We start from the raw sequence: 26,055 nt of genomic DNA, 5'->3' as shown, positions 1-26,055 counted from the left end.
TCAAGAGTCACATTGAAGTGGCGAATATAACTTGCTTAAGGGTCGAGCGATTCATTACAGTTGGAAGTTTCTTAGATTGAGGAGGCCTTGTTTCTCAATACCATTTTCAAAGGCATGCATAGGAATAATGCTTTTTGTGTCCCATAAAGCACTAGATCGTGCTCTCTTGTCTGTCTACTTGCTCGTTATTAATACTTCGTTTCCCTCACATAATTCTAGCGTGTAATGTTAAGTCAATGTTTCATCCGTGGATGACGAGACAAAAGACGAAAAACCCAATGCCTTAATTGCACATATAAATTTTTTATGGAGAATGATCATATGAATACATTCTAAGCCGATTAGGATCGAATGCGACACTCATCTCGCATAAACCTAATTTGTGTCCATTCTTTCATGCGAATTGATAAATCTCGAGCTATATTTTGTGTCGTCCAATATCATACCACAGTTATTTTCAATTGTTGAAACGCTTTCTTAACTGCAATTTGCCCGAAGCTTGTGTTTTTACTGCTACCGATATAAATCATTTTCAGCCAATGCCTGTTGGTGCATCAAATTTCATCAAAATATCCCAAAAATTGTGGCCTATAGATTAAATGCGAGGCGGACAGAAGGGCAGACAAGCTTCTGAATTGATTAGTATAATAAAAAATGGGTTTGTCTCAAGTGCACATACATCCGCATAAACTTAATATTAACTTGAATTTAGTGAAGGTGACGTAGTATACAATGACAATAATAATATGATGCGAAATAAGTTAATTCGTTCTCGAAGGTTTAGCGAGTTCAAATTTCAGTTTTAGACGTCGAATTTTCGCATATGTTATTCGTCGGATTTTTTATTGCATTTTTTAGGCCTTGTCTTAGGTATTATGTTTGCTGCATCAACTCAACATAATGAAAAGCAGTAAATATAAAAAAAGAACATCTAAATATATATACATATGTACATATATATATGTATTTTAATAACTGCAGTTCATTATAACGAAAACAATATTCATCGGATGTGATTTTTTCTTCTTTTCAGAATTGTTCCGTGTTTTTTTTTTCATTTTCAAAACAGATCTTTTGCAAACTTTAAAACAGCTGTTTTCATAAACAGTTACTTTATATTGTTATTGTTTTTTTTTCTTTCTTTCTTAATCAGTAAATAAATTAAACGAAATGTGGTGAAAGCGAAAATTTTCTTCGCCGGCAGACGCGGTCACATTGTAAATTTACGATGCGTTCACTTGAATTAATTTCCTTCGTTTGAAATTTTGCTTTATCAACAATAATAACGCGTTATGAGTTTAAACTTGCACGCTTGTGCACTTTCACACTTGTTGCTTATTCCCTAGTGATTATTTCATTTAGTTCGAGCAAATGAAGATTGTAGGGGCAATCCATTTTACGCTCTAAGAAAACCTATTGTACTCGCCCATGCACCTAACTTGCAGCTTTATGGTTCTTAGGAATCTCGCCTCGTTCTTTGGTTCGCACCACCATATGGTGTTCGGCGTTATGAATTGTTCACCTAACACCTGGTATCTGATTATACAGGTACGCGCATTCGCACAGGATATGGTGGGACTTTTCCTTCGTCTACATGAATCGATATTCGAAATACCTATATTTTTCAGATGGTACCTCAGAGAGTTATGACTCATGTAGAAGCCAGTTATGAAACGACGTATGTTGTAGGGTAATGCGCAACGACGTGGAATTTAATCTTTTAACTTGCCGTTGTCTTGTCGCCGCACTGCTTTCAATGGTTTGTTGGTTTTTTCTGTGGCCCCCAATTTCTTAACATGGTTCCTTGTTACGTCGCAGAAAGGTCCCGGACCCGTCATCGTCCTTCGCGTTCCCCTCTTAGCAACTAAAGATACATTATACCCAACTCAGAATCACGATTATTTTATATTTAGATAACGTAATGAATTTGTGGCTCATAACCTAACACCGTTCCTTACTCTAAAACTCTTAGAATTAAGCAGAGAACGTTCCCGCGTTCTCGATCTAGCCAGAGTTCGAAAACTATGTTGCGTGTGCTTCAACGTCGTCATAGTTTCGCAAATACAAATGTATACCTTCTTCTAAACGGTTAGGTACGGTTGGCTACTTATTTGATAAAACTTCTAAATTTTTAAAATTGTTTTACTCTTTTTTTTTTTTTTTTTTAAGCAAATTTTCTTTATCACAAACAATTAAAGCGAATTTTTTCTCATTCGTGTTCGATGTGCGTTAAAAATAATTTAGATATTTTTTGTTTCATCATTCGTCAAAGGCATCAGTGATTGGCAAAAAAAGTCGAAAGATAATAAAAAAAGTTAACGTGACACTGCATGAGGCGGTTGGCTTTTCTATTGTGTAAGGGTCTACGGATTTACTTCATTAGTAGGTGAAGGCTGCTGTATTTCAATACTTATGTGTGCGCATAAAATAAAACATGACATTTACACGACTGTAAAAGTACATATGAGCATACTTATCTACCTTGCATATATGCACAAAGTAAATATGCCTTATAGGTGAATTTTATTTTTAATAACATATAGACGACGACAACGACGACGACGCCGGGAGAAATGTCATGTATGTGGGCGTAGTGAATAATAAAATACCGTTCCACGTATACAAGAAAAAGAAAGAAAACAACATTCTTTACTAAAATAAAACATATGATATTTTACTTGCTCTATAAAATATGTTATTGCCTGCCTGCGTATTTAAGAGAAAAGGATGATGACTGTTTCCATACAGATGTCATAAACAATACGCTTTTTGCGAGCTACCAGAAACGGCGGGCGTTATAACTTTGCCATTATATGCTTGTAGAGCAATAAAATCAACTACGCTTAAGCTCATTCGCCGCCATCGAGAGGCAAGATGTTGTAACAAAGCGGCAGATGCTTTATAAATTAATACGATTTTGATAGACATTTGTAGGACGAAACTAAGACTTTCCACGAATATTCCTTCGAGGCGAATGGATAATTATTTATTATTATTATTTGATGCTTAAATTTGTAAAATGCTTGTTGTAAAGAAATGCTTGTTCGGAGAAAATGAATTAAATCCGATTAAGAGCTCTCCCGCCCCAAAAAAGCCATACGTCAATCAAAGGGCGGATGTAAGTGTTAATTGCTTATTTCTATAAATAATTTGAAATGTTTTTGGTTGCCAAATATTCGCACAGCAATAGATAAACCGGAAGCATACATTATTCGTTGTTTCAACATAAACAATTTTTGAGAAAAATTGAGAACTTTTTATAGCCTGCATCGCAAGTGTATATTAAATTTGTGCGGATGCCTACAATATCCACAAGGACTTCAGATCGACTAACTTTTTATTATAGCTGTCAATTTAGAAACATTTTTTAACCTTGTCTGTCCGTCCGTCCTCCCTGATTTCATGTGGTTCAACATAAAGTTTGCAATTTTTGAGGCGTTTAGATGAAACTTGCTATGCTAACATGTTTTGGCCTAACGATGACGGCCGATAGAAATGTTTCGGATTGGATCGAACCACTTTGGACCACTTTCCGCATTATAAAAAATCAATACATGAATTAAGAGAAGTGCTGCAAACCATTTAATGGTGAGCCGTGGTCCACTACAGTGTTTTAGTTTTTTATTTTATAGATGAAGAGGCGAAAACTTTCGAGATGCGCGGAGTAAAAGGCAACGGGTCGCTTCTCCTTGCCTCATGACTTGCTCCCAACTATGGAAATACAAATGTACATAGCACTTGAATTCAACGGTTTTGACCTTCCTCTACGTAAAATAACGGATTTTCATTTAATATTATTGATTTATTCAGCATACACTGACGCTAATCATAGAGGGTTCAAAGTTCTCCTCTCGTATTTCTTTAATTTTGTTGTTTATTTGAAAAAATCTGTTCCCAAAGTCCACCAAACACGTTCAGAGACGTGGTGCTGCCAAATCATATCTCAGTTGCCGGTTTTGGATGCAACGTTTTAAAAGTGGCAACACGAAATGCCATTTTTTGGCCAGTTATTGCAGGCGTTGTCCAGGATACTCTATTGGCGCACGAATGGGAAGCTTTGCCACAGCTTACTGACCCGACAGGGCGCCTCCTGATTACCATTTGTTCAGATCGTTGCAGCATGGCTTGGCTGGTACGCAGGTTCACAAAGTTCAAGAACTGGTGCGTGAATAGATCGGTGGCTGGACCGTTGCCAGAAAAATATAAGTTCTTTTCACCTGATAACGCAATGTTGCCAAAAATGTACTGTAATATATGGAAACTATTTTAATTAATATATATTGGACCAATTATCTACAATAAATGTCTTTTTCAAGTGAAAAAGTGATCAAATTTTTTGCAAACACCTAATATAAGCCAAAAATTTACTTATACGATATTTATACTGTAAAAAGAAGAGATTTCAGTTATATCGTGAGCGTTTCCGTGATTTCAGTTAGAATCACACGAGAAGTGAAAACGCTAAACATGGAATCTTTATCATTTAAAGTAAATTGTAATGATAGTGAAAATTGTAAGATCTTAGTTCCTTAAATGTTTAATAATTCATTTTTCTTTTTTCCTCACCTTTCAAATTTCGTCATATGTTTACATGTAAAGAAAAACCATATGTATTTTTGTAAAAGATCACATGTTAATAAATCGTGCATTTATATGGCAAAATTAATCATTTATGGCAACGCTTAGGAAAGCAACCTAAATGATTGTGTTTTCAAGTGAAATCATATGAGAAAATCAAGAAAATCATCTTTCGTGTTAAATGTTGTTTGTTGTTGTATGATTGGCTGCTCGTTCATTTAAAACGTAAAAATATCTTCTTATTCTGGAATTCTTGGGAAATTCATAGTAAATGCTTTGATCGACAATTCACCCAATTTATAATTTTGATTACCTTATAGTACACCCACTTCTCACTTCCTCACACTATTTTATTGAAGTTTTATCTAAACTTCCTTTCTGTTCACCTAGGATTTTTATTCCATACACCACTTGTGATGAAAGGAGTGTATACTATGTTTGTGCGAATGCATACGATACTCAGAAGGATTTGGAGATAAACTTACCGCGAATTTTGTCGCTTCGATTTTCTTTGTGGTTACCTAGTTATTTTTAGACAAGATTAGACCCACCTTCTATTTTGCCGAGGTAGGCTTGTTTATCCATCCGTCTGTCTTGTTTTCTTTTGTTCAATCTTAAGGTAGCGATTTTTGATATATTTTGCCAAGTTTTGGCTCAAGTCGGAACACTCTTAAAAATGGTTTGGTTCGATCTACTCTTCGGTCAATTGCCATGTAATGCCTTTTTTTAAGAATAGTTGCGGGCTAGTGTAGGGTATTTAATGGTGGACCGTGATCCGCTATTTTTTTTTTTTTTCGAGTATTGAGTTGAATCATGTGCCAGCAAAATGCAATCAGCCAGAAAAGAAGACGCGTCGTGTTGCCAAAGTGATTGATGAAAGCATAGCATCGAAGGTTTGAGTTAACGAGAGGCAAGTGCTGCACGTGAAAGAAATTGAACATGAAGTAAGGTTCCAAAAAGTCCAGACCATATCATAACGAGTCGAGCAAGTAATCCTTTTCACACGATTAAAGGATATAAGAAATATCCACAAATAACCAGATTGAATGTCATATGATTTAAGAACGGATTACGTTAAGCTTTTTATATGCCGCCAGTTATCCCAAAGACCAGAACGAGAAGTACGTTTGCATCGTATTATAATTGATGATAAAAAAAATATTTATGCATTATACTGGATCAGAAAAAGTTATGCGCGACCAATCACCATTACGGGCGGCGTTCTTTTAGCCGTTTGGTGTGAACAGAACTTATAACCAACTATTGACTGGAAAATGTTATCACTAACAACTTTGTGTTGCAATTAAGCCGACAACTAAAGTAGAAATGCCCACAATATTAATATATTAACAAAACATAAGATGATAAGGTAATTCGCCACAATCTTCAGCCACATCACACATAATAACATTTCTTTCGTTTTATATGTTTTTCTGTCTTTTAAAAAAAGAAAAAAAGAAAAGAGTTCTGAACGCCTGGTTTTGGTTTCAAATGAAAGCAGAACAATATTGATACAAATATTATATATAAAATTGATGATGTTGATTCTGTGTCGCAGTCACACCTCCCGCTTGCATAAGCTGAAAACGTTAAACATTGTACGTAGTAAAAGGAGTGAGATAGAATTCTGAATATTGTCCTATAACTTTGGCCTATATTTATGTATGGTTTCAGTTTAATTCTACGTCATATGTTGCGCCATATCACTAACACATCTATAAGTAGAATATAGCTTTTTCACTTGTTTTGAATCGGTTAAAGCTTTCCATTTATATGTTCGTTTACAACATTTGCAGCTGTTTTCATTTACAAGATAAACAAAACAAGTGCTTTTTTTTTGTTTTTTAATACATTTTTTCAATAGTAAAGGCAGCGCAAATTAATCCCTTCGTATTTGAAATTTAAAAACTGATAATAATACGAGTTATTTATATCTTGTATTTTTGAAAATTGATAAATTTTCAGGTCAACTATGACGTCACAATTAAAAGCACCAATACAAACGATTTTGACCTATTTCTTTTTTTTTTGATAATTGCCAAAAAACCTTGCATTCGATTTATAATTATATAAAGGAAAATTATTTTCCTGGCAAAATCTTTTAATAAAATAATTAACCAAATTTTTTTTGTATAACAATAGTAATAAGAATGTTACTCTTGTTCAGCGTTCTAACCAGATTTCTCGTCTAATTCAAGTACATTTTTTTTTTTTTACATTTATTTTATACATACGTTTTTGTGCAGAAAACTTAAATTCTTCCATGCACTGAGTTACAACAATTGTTACCATAATCGAAATGCCTTCTATAAACTGAGTGTTCTTACCGCTCCTACGCTTTGTATTTTCTATGTTTCTCTCTCTCTCTCTCTCTCTCTCTCTCTCTATCGTCGTCTTTATCTCTCTTTCTCTTCCTTCTTATTCGTTCACGAATGAAAATATACTTGAACATAAAGTTTCTTTCCATATACAACACATTGTTTACGTTTTAGTTTGTTGGATTCGTGTTATTTTTAGACTTTTTGAAAGGTCGTGTAAATTCTTTTACTTGGAACTGGTTTATGTTGAAAAATTTTTGCCACTTTATGACCGTTCTTGTATACGTGCTTGAATATCCTCATCTATCTAAGTAGATACACAAATATATATATATATATATACCTGTGATATTCTCCTATGGTCTAGTCTCTTGAATGTTTTTCTGCATTTGGTTCGTATTTATACATGTATATATATATATATGTATTGTGGACTATTGCGGTAATACTTATTATCTTGTTTAACATTTTTATGTGGCAAAATTGTTTGCGCCTTTATTTGTCTGCTTGCGTGTTGCACAGATACACCAGAGACCCAGCATCGTTTATTTTGTATATCTCTCTCAATTTCTCTGAGCATTCGTGACTATATCAGCAGCGATTGAAGCAAAAAATGAAAAAACTATAGCAGCTGACATCTACAACTCAAGTCATTGAAATGTATAAAGCAGTAGAGGTGAATGAAACTGCATTCCATTCCAATGACATTCCATTGCATTCTAGCACAGATTTTTTTCATAATATTGTTGTTGTTGTTATACGTTTAAGATTTTAATCGCTCTCTTTTCATGAATTAATTCATATGGTGTTTTTTCTTATTAGAAACTGTGCTTTTCGAAAAATTTGTAAATTAAAGCGTTTAGTAATGCGTCTACGAAGCTTGTGACATAATCTATTTTGATGTTGTTTCATTATATTTATTGATGTGTCTATTTAATATGCAGTGCACAATCCTAGACTGGCAGTATACAAAGCCGCATTCAAAAGTAATACTTATATTTATATATATATAAATATTTATATATATATTATTTATATATATATAAATATTTCCCGATTAGCGTGAGAGTGCAAAACAAAGTTTAGTTTCATATGATTTTGTTTTTAAAAATTTGTAAACATAAAATATTGGGAAGAAAAAGTTTAAGCTTAGCTCGTTGTTGAAGTTGCTTTCTACAAATTATATATAATTCTCTTATGGATTCGTTCCATGTATATATGTCAAGTTTATATTTTAAGCCTAAAGAATCAATATTTTTTTCAATTTCAGTTTTGTTGTTTATTAGAAAACGTTCTAATTCAACAATCAAGCAATTGGTATCAGTAGGACAAGTTCATAATTATTCTGTAATAGAGCTTCTCTTATGTCGAATACTTGTGCTCCCAAAATTTTTAAAATGCTTCTCGATTATCACCTATACGGTTATTTTACTTATTTTTTGTAAATTGATCTCAAATTACTTTCATAGTCACAAGCCAGGCTTTCTATCCAAAAGTGTACGGTGCTGTTTTTGTACGATACTTGTGATCGATTTGGCAGCATTGCCAGTATTCTTACTTGTTTGTTTGACGATTTAAAAAAATTATGAGGATGTTTCCGCTAAAAACAACGGAAAATGAAAAGAAATTTTATGATAATGCTACACATGAGAAGTACATCCATGTAGATAAAATCGCAGAGTTAGTCGGAAGCTTAAGTTACTTATCATTTCACTTAAATCGTCAATAATTTTTTCATTTCTTTTTTTAATTTTGGTTGCTCTAATCGATCATATGTTTCTTTGAATGCAAACAAAGGTCATATGTTTACACGGAAAAATTTATAACTTAGACGACTGCGTTTTCAATCCTTTGATTGGTTTCGTTTAAAATGGTAAAATGTCTTGAAGTTGCGGAATTTCTAATATAAAATGGCTTGGCAGATTTAATTAATAAACAATTGGCTGCTTTGCAGGTTAACAATCAAATTTAGCAGTTTCTGCTCCTTATTGTCGCAACTTAGGATGGTCCTTAATCTGAATCTCATCTATAGTTGAAAGTTGACAAGTAATTTCGGTTGCATTCTTTTGAAAAGCGCCCGAAAATTTTATTCCATTATATTTTTAAACTGAAGTCGAAAAATATAATTTTAATTAACCACTTGTCAAATCAATATCTGTGTTTTATCTACTTGTTATTTTAAATCTATTAGAAATCAATCACTCTTAATTGGCGGCATTTCAAAGTCGAAGTGAAGCGGTTACAACTTTTGGATATCCTGATTCAAAGCATGAATGAAGCACCATGTTTCAGGTTTTTAGCTTAATCTGTATAGATAGGTAAAGGGCTAAGCCGACCCAAAACAAGAGCTAAATCGCACATTTAGCAGTTATCCATACCCAGTTGATATCCCCCTCTTCACGAGTTAAACGCCTATTTAAAATAGCATTTGCAACGAAGAATTAAGGCTATTTATTTCATTTCAGATTACAATTAGAGGATTCTGGGGGCGAATCCTATCAGTATCATAGCGACAATCAATCAACTACAACACAGAACCAACAACAACACGTCTTAACTGCATCATCATCGCGTCAACGTCATAGTTCTAATATGAATCAAAGCGGTAGCAGCGGTAGTGGTAGTAAGCATACAACAGTAGGCTCTAGTGTTGGTGTAAATAGTGGCGTTAATAATAAAACACTAGACAATGAAAAGCGTATGCGACGTGAAATCGCCAACAGCAACGAAAGAAGGCGCATGCAAAGCATTAATGCCGGATTTCAGAATCTACGTTCTCTGCTGCCTCGTCATGAAGGCGAAAAGTTGAGTAAGGTAAGTATCTTGCTTTGATTTTTGATCGTCTTTAACAAGAAAGTAACAGGAAAATATTATTCAAAAAAATATATTTTAAAATCAACAACAATTGTCCCGCATTTGAAGTGAATGTTCACACCTTGAATGCAAATGTTTTATCTATATATATATAGAAAGTGAAAATTTTTTGTATATATTTGTGACAATTTCATGGGGCGACTATGGAAATGGTTGATGCCATTACACTTATGATGATTTGGTATGGTAAAAATTGATGCACTCTTCATATGAAAAGATGTCAAATGTCATCATCGTCGAATTGTGAATTCGTCGACATAATCGTGAAATCCCCTTCAATTTTCCTTATCTCAAATGGTGTTTCAAATCAAGGTATTTTCCTTCGATTTGCATTTTGTTTGGTTTTCGCAAACTTGCCGAAGGGTTAATCTTGTTGTTTCGATTACCGATTACAAATATCGTTGTCTTGTCATACTTAAAAAGCAAGAAAGTTTAATAATGCGTTTAATAATTCTCTTTAAAGCGGCCTCCTTCAAGAGATCGAAATTAAAGAATAATATTTATAATAAAAAAGGTTCGTTTCGCTTCAAGAATAAGTAAACATGAAGCTTTTGAATGCAATGTGAATGTTTCTGTTCTCAAGGGCAAACATTTGACGAAATTATAGAATTACTTAAATTATTCAGGCTCTCTTTTAAATGCATTATGAATTCTCCGAGACTTTTATCGACTTGAAGTCAAATTTAGTACGATATATATTAGAAAAAATTGTTGTTGGACATTTGAACATTTTCAGATTGGATTGGCTGTTGCCGGAATCAGCAACACAGGAGATTCTTACTGAAAGTCAGATATGTATAAATGAGACGCACTGACTCACTTTGCGGAGGTTGACTGACACAAGGAACAGTAAACAAGCCTCTTCATTTGAGCACAAAGATTGAACAAAGTTCAGCTGTGGGCACTAGCGATGTAGAACTTTTTAACCAGGAAAGTTAGATTAATAATGGATTTTTGAGTGAGGGCACCTATATGTATCAAACAAAAAAGGATTGGTTTTAATGAATTTTAAGTGTTATTGTACCCACCACTAAGAGAAAGGGGTGGGATACATTTACTTTGTCAAAAAGTTTGAAACGCCCGGAAGAAAGCGTTAAAGGCCCCACAGCTTAAGCTGAGAATAGCAAGCGAAAAATTTTCTCCGAGTATTTTACAAACATGGATATAATCAGCCTGGCCTTATAGACGAAGGAAATTTAGAGTGCTCCTTTTTTAATCTTTTAAGGTAAAGCCGGGGGTATAAAAATTCGTTGACAGTCGCAAATAGTTTTGTTATTTGTTAATCTTCAGCAAATTCGTTTATCGACTTTAACACAGGAAAACCTCTACAATCCTATATAAAGAACAAAAATATTCGTAGTCAACTTATTATTTATTTTGTTTGTTATTGCCTTGTTCTATTAGAAAAGCAATTCGAACAAACTTTCTCAAGGTGTTTTCACTTTTCACTACCGTTTTTTGGCCACGATATCTGTGCTAGTTGATGGAAGCGTGCGTCTTGCTGCTGAAATGATCTCCTATTAGCCCCATCCTATCCGATGACTATTAATGACCACCGGTTTTGCATTGATAACGCTTCTGATATGTTATTTTATTTTTTGCGAACAAGCAATTGGTTGCCCGAGTGCCTTACAGTCCTTATAGTACTTTCTCAAGTCTATCCCCTTTTGGAAATAGGCTTCTGATGCCTACAATCAGCCCGTTGGCCATATCTGCTTGATCCAACCCCGCCTCATACGCTGTGCTGCCTACGTACATAAAAAGTTCTCTTAGGAGGACTCAACCCTTAAATATTTTGAATGTGGTAGATCTCTCACTTCCCGTTACTTTGTTCAATAAATGTGAGAAAACGATTCCAATTCAAGAATATGTTAATTAAGGATGATGTAATATGGTCTATTCTAACCTAAATAGGCCATCACGAGGAACCGTTATCGACAATAACTGATGCAAAATTGCGGAGCAAAAAAAAGTCATATCGATTCAGCTTGATGAAATTCGGCCATCTAGCGGAAAACTTGCCAAGGAACGATTGCTGCGCTCATCTCAAACGTGCCATCTCCGCGCGTATATCAGCAGACTCTTTATCCTCTCATGAAAAAAAGATTCTTTTTATGCACAGCCTCAACGCATCGGTTGTCTTTTGGATAATGCTTTGGATAAGCAAATTTTTGTATTTCTCTTGAAAATTTTAATTTTTCATCAAAGTGAGCCGGAAATTGGATTACACAGTGTCGTGCAAAGATTTTAAAGGGGATAATGAACTTTAAGACATTGTTACAATTTACTTAACTCATATTGCTTGTACAGGTTGTGTACATGCATGTGCGTGAGCACACTTGTGACAAAATGTAAGTTATTGTGTTAAACCAAATGTTGTTTTTATGATAATGAATCTTTGAAACAAATTGAAAACATTTCAAATAGGTTTGCAGGATTCTTAGCAACGAACTAAAAAATTTCAATTTTGTTTTTCCACAAAGAAACACACATGGAAGCATAATTTCCTTTTTTAATTGATAAGGCGCCATTTATATATGAAACGTTTGATATCGAAACTAAAGAGAAAGAAAGTTTCTTGGAATGAATAGATATCGATCCAAATTCCAGTCTTAACGGCACAAGACACATTCAATATAACGACATGTCACACACATCACGACAAAAGCAATAAAAACATTACCTCAATTTTTTTTTTTTAATATTTCATTTAAATGTAACTAACGTTCTTTTTTTTTTTTTTTTTTTTTTTTGCTATGTACACATATTTAGGAGCGTTGTTCATCTTATAATCTCCCATTTACAACCATAAGAAAGTATTCGTATGTAAAACTTTAGTACATCATCATAAAACTTGCGCACATATATATATTTATATATATATATATATAGATAGGTTTATATATGAAATTAACCCCCAGTATAGAAAATTATTCATCCAAAAGCCATCGTCGCCTATTATTCTCATCCTACTTTCACTTGAGAAAAAGTATAGAATAGATACGTTACTTTAGATGGGTGGGAGTGGTATATATATTTAATATTTTTACAACTTGCGCTCCTGGTAAATACACATGTGATTACTGTGGTATATAGTATTTTCCTTTTTAATGTATACATTTTTACGTTTTGTTTTGTTTCCATTTTCTTTTGTGATGCAAGCAATGTTTACATACATGAGCATGGAATGGAATGGAGAAAATTGAAGCAAAGAGGTGTTGGCTGTATGCATATATGCTTTCGTATTGGTGTCTATATTTATATGTATGTATGCAGTTGCGTCCCGGTTAATGCTGATTCTCGCTCGCTCAATAACCCCAAAGTTCTACGTACGTTTTTCTTGCAGCATCAGGTTCGCACATGCGTTCTAAATTTTGGTACAGTACGGCACTAATTCGAATATATTTGAACAGAATTTTATAAGAGTTTGCTTTACTACTAAACACTTGGCCTAGACAGAAAAGTATTTTTGATTTTTGATTTTCGATGATTATTATTATTATTATTATTATTATTTTTCCTCTTTAATACCTTTTTAATATGCAATCTATCTGAAAAGATAATATTCGATAATTGTTATGAAAAATTTTTTAAATTAAGTAAGGGTCAGTGAACTTTTTTTCATTCAATTGATTGATAGAAAAACATTCATAAATCTTTATAACAAATGAGATCGAACAAACTGTTAAGACAAAATCTTTCTTTAATCATTTCTAAACACAATTATCAAATACTTATGGGAACCCTCAAGCAAATTTCAAATGTAAAATAGTAAATAGGTTTCTATACTAACGCTTAAAGGAATATTCACCTGCTGTTTCTCTGATTGCCCAAAACCGCTCGACATCGATAAAACCACCTTATTAACGCATTCTTCATCCTACAAATCAAAAGCTTTTTAACAAAATTTCGTATATCGCTTCTGACGCCCTTGTTTAGAACATTGAATTTCATGCGCTATGCGTATTTGTTATACCCACCGCTGAAGGATGCGGGCATACTCATTTCGTTTTTTCTCTTAATATACGAAAAACCTAAAAGGAAGACGTGAAAGCGTGAATTTCCAAATTGATTTAGCCATGTCTGTCCGTCTGTCCGTCTGCGTTCATTTTTTTCTTAATAATACGAATGATATGGGTAAAGAACTTGAAGAGTAGAAAGTGAAAAGCATAATGGTGGGTGCGAGAGATTCGACCCCCGTCGAATATAACTTTTTTTGCTTGTTTGTGGTCTCCCGATACTTTTGCATTTTTGCGAAATAGAAATACTAAAGCTCTTTTTCAATATCGATGTTGAAAATATGGTTAAATTAAGTTGCGGACATCAAGTAGTGAAACAAAATTCAGGAACAAAGGGGACAAACAATTGAAAACGACATCGATCTATGTAGACAACGTTCATCATACCTAAAAAGAAACCTGCACTTTTTTTGCACACAATTTTATTTGAAAACACATGTCGTGTTTGCATTGCTTTCAAAACGCGTTGAGTGTCTGATTTTACTATATGAACAGATCATAGTTTCAATTTACATATTAACATAAGACGAATAATGAAAAATGAAAAAAAATTAAAAAATAAGAAAAAAATTATTGAAGGCATAAGTAACTATCGTTCGCTGTGTAATGCTTTTCTTATGACCCTTTTGTCTTCTTTTGCAACTGTTTTCAGCGCGAACATTTTGTCATATATATACATGGATATGTAAACATGAAACTGAATTATTTGTATGAAAATGAATTATTGCCCATCGCTATTTATATATTACATTTTTAACAATCTATGGGGACCGGCCATGCCATTAAAAGTCTTCCCTTTTTGCCGCGAATTATTCATCGAGCGCGAGCCAAAATGTTGCGTAGCAACTGCGTGATCTGTCAATGCAAAGAAGTGGTAATCGGAAGATTTCGAGTCCGTTGTGTTAGTCGCATGAATCAGCCCTTCCTAGTTGAGTGTTCCCAATGTGCTGGATTTCTTATGCCGGTTTTTTTTTCGTATTCTTGCCGTTTTTAGACTACCGAACCTTCAGCTTGACGATTGCGATTCCGATTCCGTCTTATTATTGATGACGTGGATGATAGGTCTCGGACCACCCAGCAAATTTTGGTCCTAGAATTCTCAAAATAAAGGCAATTTCCACTCCTACTAACGACATGATGAAGAACACCCTTCGATATGATGAAAAAAGCTCTTTTTTTGCATAGTTTAGGCAAAGAGAAAATGCTTGGATTGTGTTGAGTTGACAATCTTTGTCAGATGTCAACAAAAGAATATGGCGTGAACAAGGTGTGCTATCGACTTTATTGAAAATGCCACCGCACTTGGGATTTGAACCAATGAGATCCTTTGCGTACTCGGTCACTCAGGCGGATAACTAACTAACTATATACGAACTGAAATAGTGCAGAAACATTTAAAGCTCACTGCTCACTTGAGCAGTGGCTAACAATACAAATTTTGATTAGTCAGCAGACATAAATTGACCCATTAGATCGAGCGGGGGGAAATCGCAAAATCCATACAGTTAAAAATTAAAACGATCTTAGGAAAAGGTAGCACACAGCATCAACGGGTAATCGATTATGGGTAAGCATAAGGATTTAATATCTGGCATGTGTTCTACACTTTACAGAAGATTCTTTTATGAGTTATACGAACGAAGTGTTATGTGTTTAGAGAATAAATTATTGTTGTTGTGACAATTCGTCAAACATACTAATACTTTTAAATTTTGTCGTTGGATATATTCAAATATATACATGCATGTGCGCATACGATGAGTGTCACTTGTAAAATAAACACTATTTGATCCCAAAACAGCTGTTTGTTTTTGTAATATAGAGGAATATACAAACTAGCATTAGGAAACTAAAAACATGTGTTTCCCTCAATCCAATACGCAATGCATACCAATATAAGTGTGGCAGAGACAAAACGTCCAACATGCTATGTGTGTGCAATTAATCAAATTTATAAATAAGAATTTTGCTTAAAGAAAAACTTTAGTTATTTGCACAGATATCGTGAACTTTCCAATCACAGCGAAGAAGTAAGACTTTCAAGAAGATCGCGCAATAACAGTTTGAGAGCTCCAAAAAACTGGAAGCTTAAAATTTAATCAAAGGTTTTATTTATTTTAAACAAAAATTCATTTAAAGTATCTAAATCTATAGAAAAGAAGTATTTAGTTAAAGACAATTATTTATTTAGGAGATAAAAATTTGGAAAACCACTTTTTTCTTTTTGATGGGTTTGAGTAGACTTTGTTTGATTTGTTTTCTTCTCCTCTATAAACTCTTTCTTAGCACATAAATTAAAAAAAGAAACAATTGACGTGGTGAGATCTTCACTCGCACACACACAAAATACAAATTTACTCATTTTATTATCATCAGATATTTTATTTTTGTCGTCGAAAATTATATTTATATCGATTCGATGATTGTTTGTTTTCATTTTCGCAAAACTTAAATAACAAAATATCCCGCTTATCAGCTGTTATTTATTTCTTACTCATATTTTTTCCCCCACAATTTTCACGCAGAGTTGAAATCAAAGTACAAGCATTGAATTGATTTCGACTTTCAAGTCATTTACACGATTATATATGTTATTACTAAAGAAAAACATGTAAAATATTATTAACATAAGAGCAAAACTATGCAGCAGTATGCATCAACCCCCCAATGCATTCATTGGATAGATATTTGTTCGGTTCGTACATATGCCAAAGGCATAACTCGGCTAGTCTATATATTATGATAAGATGAAATTTACATCGCCATGATTTTGTACGGTTTTATTTATCGAAATGGATTATATATGCATGCAATTTGGTTAAGATGGAATGTAGAAAAACTTTCATTTTGATATTTCAATTTCGCGAGAAGGAAAGAAAGGCCTAAATATTAGAAAATGCACTTAAGAAAGATAATATATTAACATTAGGTCGAGTCATATCCCTAAAATGGTAACTCTCTCGGTAATTTTCATATAATCTTTTAAAGCTGGCAAGCAAAGTGATCATATGTTTCTTAATCAGATGCAATTTTTTCGTGGTGGGACACCTCTCGTATTTTGACTACCTATACAAATTATTATGTTCGCCAGGGGGAGTCGGTCGACCAAGTCTATTTCTCTATCGAGTTCAATTACAAATAATCCTTTCTTTCTTCACATGACGTTCAGATGAAAGTGCGATAAGTATAGTATTTATTTTTAATAACAATAAATATATCATAAGAGCTCGAGATTAATTTCAAGCACGATTTGTGCATGTGCATTAAAAAAATTAAAGCAATTTAGAAGAAGGTGGAAACGCAACTACAATTTTACACATAAATGCAACAAATTTATTGCCTGGTTCCCACACCCACACAAATATGTACAGCCAGCAAACATCATGCATCCATAAGCGGCATGACTAATAATCAGAAAATAAAATAAAAAAAAAAAAATGGATAAATGCATCACTTTTAAAGAATTTCAATGGTTTTTTTTTCTCTCTCTCTCTGTCTCTGTCTCTCTAAAAACAATTCAATCTTTATTTATTTATTATTTTTATTACTACTTGGTAGGGCAATCAAAACTTTTATTAAATGAATTAAAAAAGGAATCTCTTTTGCATACAAAGACAAAAAAAAAAAACACATGACCTGATCGACGCAAACGATATAATTTCATTTATGTCTACGTACGCTTCTGTTTCTATAACATATAATCACTTGAACTACTTGTTTAAACCGGCATTATTGTTGTATTTTTATACAACACAATGAAAAATGAGTAAACAATAAAAACAGCAATGATTACAAATACAAGGTTAACAAGGGACTTACTAAACTTACGTGTCATGTTTGACGTTCACAAAAGAGAGATGAAGAGCAAAAAAAAAAAAAAAAAACGTGTGTAAAGCTAGGATTCCGTTAAAGTAATATGTGAAATCAGCTGATCATTTAATGAATTCACCCAAAACCAAGTTTACTTGCTATGAAACTCATGTTCGGTTGTTTTAAAAAAATAAGTTCACATTATTTGAAAATATACGTAATGCATTCTCTCTCTTTTTAATGCATATTTAAATTATTGCCTTAATATTCAATTGGATTTTTAAGAAAAGATATTAATGTTTCATAAAAAATAAAATTTATTTATATTATAGTGTTCAGTAGTAAATGAATTTGCATTCAAGTTCAAAGAGGATGCGCGGTAAACTTTCTCATAAATATTTCTCACATATCTGTTATAAGACCTCACCTTACGACGATCGATGACCCATGCGCGTTAATCGTGTGCAACCGACGCTTTCCGGAGATTTAGACAGTTCCTATAAACTAAGGGCCTCAACTGCACCTGGAGTACCAGGTTTATTTATTGTCTATGATCGAACAAATCCACTCTGTAGGATGTTGAGCCCTATTATTTTCACTAGTTATCCGCTTTAGCAATTATGAAAACCACAGCCGTCACGATACTCCCCGAAGGGGCGGTGCCCACATGTACATTCATATTATACATCACTTATAAACATACAAATGTAACTACTTCGAAAATTTCGGTACGGAAAATAAAGCCGGTGATCCGCATTAGTAGCCGAGTAGGCAAAGGATTGTGACTAATAACTCAGTGTTCGCGGGTTCAAATCTCAATTGCGGTAGGACTTTCCATAACGGCGAGTTATCCGACAGCCTTTAAATGCATGTATATAGGCAATAAATAAATAGAAGATAAAAACCCGATCTCGGATATGCGAAGGAAAGCTTAGCACGGGGAGGGAGTAAACAATATGCTAAAAGGAGTTAACAAAAGCACAGCGTCATAAGTAACTTCAGAGACACCTATGTAGAATCTATTGTTCGTATTTACCCTCTATAAGTCACCGAAACAAACGAGTTTTTGTTTTCATTATATAGATGAGGGTTCAGTTAATCCTGTGCCAATTGTTTTATGTGGTGCACGTTACATTCAACTGATTTTCTTAACCTCTGAAATAAAGAGTCAAAAAGTGCATATTCGGCATCAAATGCTTTGGGAATAGCGCTAAGACGACAGATGGAAAAGTACGTATGGTATACGGTGAAGGACTGATAATTGATCGGAAAGTTAAAAATTGGTTTGTAAAATTCCGTTTTAGAGACACGCATTTAAAGACGTGCTGTCCTCCAGACTTTGATGGAAATCTTGTAAAGGCTGTATTAGAGCGAAATCCACGCAGATAAACAAGAGGTTTGTCAAAAAAGCTTGAATACCTCACAATTAACAGGTAAATTAATATGATTTTGTTATTTAATGAAAACAAAACAAATGTCTGTTAAAAAAGCGGAAGTTACTTATGACTCGGCCTAATATTTCCAAAAAAACGGTACGGATGTTATTTAATTCGGACTACGCTGAAGATAAATTCCAACTTTTTCGTCATTGAGTTTGGCGCCGTATATGTACACTTCGCGGTTGATTTGCATAGTGTTCTCGATGCATTATTTAGTTTTCCGATATAACTTCAAATGTGAAAATTTTTCAAAAGACGTTGTCCTTAATTTTGTTGTTGTTTTCAAAATTTTAACCGAAAGTATTAATGAATGAAATTAATGAATAAAAATTACTTACACTTTGTCTGTGGGTTTTTTTTTTATTTGTTTTTAAAAACTTTCTATTTTTATATTTCTTGTAATACATACAAATGTGTTACCATATTGATGTCGATTTTGTGTAAAATCGTGTATATATATAAAAGTATTCAATAATTTGTTTTATTAATCGCACCATTGGAACATCGAGTGCCTACATGTGCAGTTGGGTTGCATTTACACGCATAAGCACAATCTCACGCAATGGAATGCAATTTCTTTGCATTCTTCCTAAAAACACCAGAGAGAAGCAGAATGTGAGAAAGGAGCATAAGAGACATGACGTGGTTATCAAAAATTTTCTTTGGTTTGCGTTTTTCGTTTGTTCACAAACGCCACAACTTTTTTTTAATACTGTAGATTAGCTGTTATTGTTTTTGTTATGGTATTTGTAAAGAAAATCCAACACAGCACGCCATTTATAGAAATACAGTATTACTGCGCGCGGCAGATAAGTCATATCGTCTTGTAAATAAACGGCAGCGACTGAAACGAACGACGCGATCTTATTTAAAGTATGATACATACATACATACATGCATACATACATACGTCTCATTAGTATGGGAGTGCTTCGTATAGGAGAATATTGAGCATCAGCTGCTTTGCGTATTTTTATTCATCTGTTAATAAACGACAATGTACGTGCACATACAATATCACACAAAACGTTAGAAATAAAAACAATGTACAGTCGGGAAAATTGGAAAATGAACCAAATGGCAAGCGTATGCTAATGGAAGTGTAACTATATCTAGCGATACAATAAATATCTATAAGTAAGGGAGGGGAAATAAATGAGTGAATAGAAATAAAAACTTATTGACTTTGTGCTTGCTGTGTGTTCATTTTGTCGCTGACCCGTTCTCTCTCACACTTATTACTCAATATTTCCGTTTCATTTGGGCGCAAACTATGATATTTTGCAAACGACGGCGAGTACGTTTGCAGCAAAACATGTGTTTTCTCGTTTCATTCCATGTGTTTACTTTGCTATGAAACAACAAGGCAATTGAAACGATTTTGCTCTCTCTATTATATATATTATTGCGGCGAAGGTTGGAAGTATTGGCTTGTGTCACAGCGTTGATGAGGCCGCAGAAAAAAGTACAGTCATCACAAAAACGTAGTACAACAAAAAGATATACCAACGAGTAAAGAAAAAAATGTGAAGCAGAAAAAAAGGAAAATAGCTAAAAACATATGCGACCGTTTTATGTGTATAAACGATTGTAATAGTGTGTGTATATTTCATGTGTTTTTCCTTCTGTTTTGTTTTTCTTTTTCCGCTTCACCTCGTATTTGTTTACATTTCGAAGAGCTTTGGCTTTGTGTTGTTTACGACAATCATCGGTTCTCACACTCCTACCCGTTTTAAGTATTTTATATGAACGAAATTTGTGTGTGATTTTTGTGTTCATTTATATTTTGCCGGCATTTCTGGTTTTTTTTTATTTTTTTTGATTTTTTTCATTGTTTTTCTGTTGATGTTATTTTGCAAGTTTTGCTGCATTCACAAATGTACTTATATATATGAAAACACATTTGTATGTAACTCAGCAACTGTTGTCTGCTATTTTGTTTTGGCCATCTGTATTTACCAATACTACGAACCGTACGTATCTGTGGCAAAGCATAGACACATAATTTTTTTTCTTTCTTTTATTAATTTCTATTGGCGGAAAGTTTCCCATTTATTTATTTATTTCTTCTTTACTTTTACTTAAGCAAGTTTGTTCACAGAAATACAATATAAGATACTTTAATATCTCAAAGAAAACTTTAAAATTAAATGGAAGTTCATAACTTCCAAGACAGTTCAAAAATGCCCGTTCCTTGGACGAAAACAAAGTTTGGTTCCTCTTCTATTTTTTTTTTTTTTTTTTTTAAACAGTAGCAATTATAACTTGCTGTTGTGGGTATGTTGTTTGAATGCACCTTTCCTTGCCAATATACTAATTAGTAACTCGCTATTCCTCTCATAATGAAATGCTGATCAAACGCACTACTACTTTAAGAGGTACAGTATCCTTCGTGTATTTGTACTTGGTTTTTACACAAGCCAATGATGTGGCTGTTAATGAATGTTGGCATTATGTCTTTATTCTCCTTAACATAACCAAGCTTGTATGAGGTTTCTTAAATATCACTGTTGTTTCGTTGACTGGGCTGTGAAATTTTCTTGTAAATGGGGAAGGACTTTTCCCTTGCCCGACAAACTTACTTTGGTATATATTCGAAGTAAGTTTTAAAATTTTCGTTGTATGTGTTTTCCTATTGCAAATATATTTGACGGTTGCATCATTGTATTCAAGGATACAAACAAGTCTTCGTTTTCAGTGTCAATTATTGTGAAATTGAAAATTATTATGACTTATGGCATTCGCAAATATTAGATATTTGCGAAAATTTTGATCAGCAACTTTTTCAGATAAAAATGGTGAAGATATAGAAAATATCAATAAACATAACGGTTGAATTCGTTAGTTTTGATCTTCCTCTACATAAAATAACAGTTCTCCATTTAATATTAATGATTTACTCAGCGTACGCCGACGCTAATCATCAAGCGCTCAAAATTGTTCTTCTTCCCAATTCATTACCTTTGTTCCTTGTTTGATGAAATCTGCTGCCGAAAGGCACCAAACACGTTCAGAAACTTGATGCTGCCCCATCATATCTCAGTTGTCGGTTTAGGTTTCAACGGTTTAAAAGTAGCGATACGAATTGTCTGAAAGTGCAAATTTTTGGCCACTTGTTGCAAGAGTTGTCCAGGAGACATTGTTGCAACTCGAAAGGGAAGTTCTGTCACACTCAGTTTAGTCACTAGACATGGCATGGCGCCTTCTGATTACCATTTGTTCAGTTCGATGCAGCATGGCTTGACTAGTACGCGGGTCCGCAAAGTTTAAAAAGTGCGAAATTGGATCAGTGGCTGGATCTTTGCCAGACCAAGTCTTTCGACATGATATCGCGATGTTGCCAATAATATTGTAAATTGTTGTAGAAAATGATGGAAACTATTTTGATTAATATATCTTGTACCAATATTCCACAATAAATGCCTTTTCCCACTGAAAAAGTGATCAAAATTTTTGCAAACATCTCTTGCATACCAACGTAACAGCAGATCGGGTCAATTAAGAAAACGTCTCATAAGGTGTCTGAAATTTATTTCAATGCTTTGCAAACAGGACGTTTAAGTTCATATAACTCGCATCGATTCGAAGGTATAATATGGCAGTAATCAAAACAATTTGGGTAAGCGCGAGTCGTCTGCAAACGTTATGTATATTAGGCAATGCACAGGACAAGTTCCGAACACAAAATCTATCATATATTTTTCAAATTTCGCCAGTACTACCGTCTGTTAAATAAATTTATTTTCTTAAAACTAGATTTACCGACATTACGCTTATACCTATTTCTACCGAAAGTGATCATTTTGGCCCACTGCATACGTCGACACGTCACAGTTAAGAAGCTAAAATTTGGTACAAACATAGCGTGATAGATTAAAGCCTGCCTACATACACGCCCATCATTAATAACTACCAAACTAAACTGCCTTGACAAAACGATAATTTTCCTTATTTTCATTACATTTCGGACCAACCGAAGATATTTCGAAAAACCTTATACATTGGGTTTAACGCACAGGTGACAATTTTCGATATATTGCGATGAAATTTTGTATGCCGACATGTTTTGTCTCAAGAAAGAACGCTAGTGAAAAGGGTCGGAGCAAATTTTCGACCAATTCTCCCATATGAGTTCTTATTTTTTGCAAACTCGTTATATGAATAACTATATTTATTTGTTTTCAAAATCAAGTGGATGGGCCGGCCATTGATACAAATTATTACTGTTTCCTAATACATTCTCTTAATTAAACCAAACTATTTTGCAATATAATGGGCCCCGAAAGGAGTGACATTATTTCGAACATGATTTTATTACAAATGTGCGAACAACAACTAAAACCCTTAATAAAGATCGTCGACGTTTAGCATTAAAAGAATTTTGAAATTATGAGCCATTTCCGAAATTGAAGCAGAGAGGGTATTTTGTTTGTTCTTAAATAAAAAAGTGAAAACTTCATTCTTTCATGCTTCAGTGGTGTGACAGACAGTCAGATATGGGAGCTCTTCACCTATTATACGATTTCAGACAAGTTTTCTGTGTATATAATATATAAAATATATAATTCCTTTTTAAATGTCAGTATGAATAGAATTTTTTCTCAATCACTTAATTCGATTCTTTTTTCCAGGCTGCTATTCTGCAGCAAACTTCTACGTATATTATGGAGCTGGAAAATCAGAAAACGCAATTACTGAACCAAAACAATCAATTAAAACGCCAATTGGGGCATCATGAAGCTGGCAGTGGTGGTGGCGGGGGACCGGGTAATAGTGGCGGCGGAAGCGATGGAACAACATCAGCCGACACAATCAGTGGCGTTGCCATTAAGAAAAGAAAGTTGACTGATAATATTGTTAGTGTCCAGGCTATTAGCGATTCGTCTGATGAAGGCTTGGGCTCTATGTCGCCGGAACCTATGACTTTATTGAGCGCGTCCGGTGCTGCATCTAGCAGTGCAGTGGTCAACTCCAAAGCTCAAATGTTATTAGCTCAAAATGCGGCTAAAGAAATTTTAGATTTGAAAGAGCAACTATTTAAAGAGCGGCGGTTACGCACTGCTCTAGAGGAAGAATTGCAAGCAATTAAACGTCAGCTTATTACCGTGGCAACAGCACCCCAACCAACCGCAGTTGATGATTGCACTGACGGTGGCTCCACCACTTACATTCCGAGAGAAGTTATCGAACACACGGGCAATTTGGTGCGTGACGATTGCGAAGAGTTTTCATATGTTGAAATTGATGAGCTGACCGGTCAACAACAGGTTGTTGTTTGTTCCAGCATAGAGGAGCTGGAAAATGAGACTGCAGCAGCCGCAGCCGAGATTATAACTGAAGATAATGTACACGAGGAAGTTATTCTATCATCGACCTCGTCCACTGAATCTGAACAAGAAGTCGCCGTTAATGCTATTGCTAAGGCATATGCCGAGGGAAACTCACCCAGCCCCGACATTCTGCAACCCATTTTGCAAGCAGCGATCAAAGCAACTCCAAAAGTAGAAGTTGAACGCATTAATGACGCTACTTTAAAGAAAGTTAAAACCGAGAAAATCGAACAGACAAGTGGTTTAACACGTTCCCGCCAAAATTTGGAAACTATAGTAGAGGCGATACGCCATTTAGAAGGCGACCATTTGTTTACCGACGGCACCGAACAGCACAAAGTGTTGGTAACTCAACAGCATGTGTCAACTGTTCGCGGACAAGAAGTTCCGCTGGCTTTGACTACAAAGCAGCATATTGCCCAACGTAAAACCCTCTCTGAATTGCGCCCGTTTTTGCAATTAAAAGGTGGCGCCAAACATGTCACAATAGTAGGTAATGCGTTAACTTTATCGAAAAACGGAACAGCTGTCATACAAACTCAGAGAGACAAAAGCACAAATAGTACGGGAGTTACGCCGGTATCGCTCTCGACTGCAGTAACACCAACCGCGATCTACAAAGCACCGACAACAAATAATACCGCAGGCGGTAATAGCTGTGCGGGAGGAATTGCAAATACTGGCGGTATTGTCACCATAACAGGCTCAGCTTTAAAACAGTGTCGTCCCGGTGTCATTGTGGCAAAGCAGCTGTCTTGATTTCGCGGCCCCCCATCAAACGCTACAGCGTTAATTAGCAAAACGGCATTAATTCAAAAGGCAGAGGTAATGGAAAACTGTTTAGCGATTAATAATAAAGCAAATAATAATAATAGTAATAATAATAATAATAATAATAATAATAATAATAATAATGATGACGACAGTGATGATGAAGCTGATGCCGAGGATAATATTGAAGTGGAAAATGAAGAAGAAGACGATAATTTAGAATTTCTAACAAATACAGAAGAATTATCTGACAACTTGACGGAAACTATTGAAATGAATTCTCAAAAATTGTTAAACATTAAAACGAAGCCTTTGCCCAACGTAATTAACAAAATTCATACTTTAGAACGAAAATCGCTTAACAATAATAAAGGGATTCCTTTTAATCAACAACAACAACAACAACAGCAGCAGCAACAAGAACATTTGCACGATATTGAAGAAGAAGAGGAAGATGAAGAGGAAGAAGAAGAAGAAGAAGATACCAGTGAAATTACCGTAAAGACCGATGGTACGGTTGATTTAATTGAATTTGTTGTACCAAGAACAATGACAACAACAACAACAGCGACACATATAAAAAATATAAAAGCTAATGGAACATTAAATAATATGAATGAAACAATTTCGGGATCGAGCAGCAGAAACAGCAACAGCAACAGCAACAGCAAACACACAAAATTGATTAGGTTTAATAATCGCATTAAAAATAATTTACAACAAAAACTATTTAAATATAAACATAACAATAATATTATTAATAATTATTACAACGATAATAATAAATTAATCATTAAACGTAATAACAACAACAACAACAACAACAACAGCAACAACAATAATAACAATAATAGATCGTCGTCTACTAGTATTATTAATAAAAAAAATGTACATTTTGTTAATATTACTGCAAACG

At 34.1% G+C, this 26,055-nt stretch overlaps 1 protein-coding gene across 1 annotated transcript in view; it reads left to right on the top strand.

The window, feature by feature from the left end:
- LOC119632873 overlaps positions 1 to 25,213 on the top strand; it is a 30,022-nt gene extending 4,809 nt beyond the window's left edge. Inside the window, exons 2-3 of the mRNA XM_038026017.1 lie at positions 9,362 to 9,710; positions 23,670 to 25,213. Coding sequence (XP_037881945.1) covers positions 9,362 to 9,710; positions 23,670 to 25,127 — 1,807 coding nt within the window. The 3' untranslated portion in view covers positions 25,128 to 25,213. The remainder of the gene's footprint in view (positions 1 to 9,361; positions 9,711 to 23,669) is intronic.
- Positions 25,214 to 26,055: the final 842 nt, after the last annotated feature.

Source organism: Glossina fuscipes, unplaced genomic scaffold (genome assembly GCF_014805625.2).
Source record: "Glossina fuscipes isolate IAEA_lab_2018 unplaced genomic scaffold, Yale_Gfus_2 2, whole genome shotgun sequence".
Taxonomy (NCBI): domain Eukaryota; kingdom Metazoa; phylum Arthropoda; class Insecta; order Diptera; family Glossinidae; genus Glossina; species Glossina fuscipes.
Note: the sequence above shows the minus strand (reverse complement) of the source record. Positions and strands in the feature narration are given on the sequence as shown.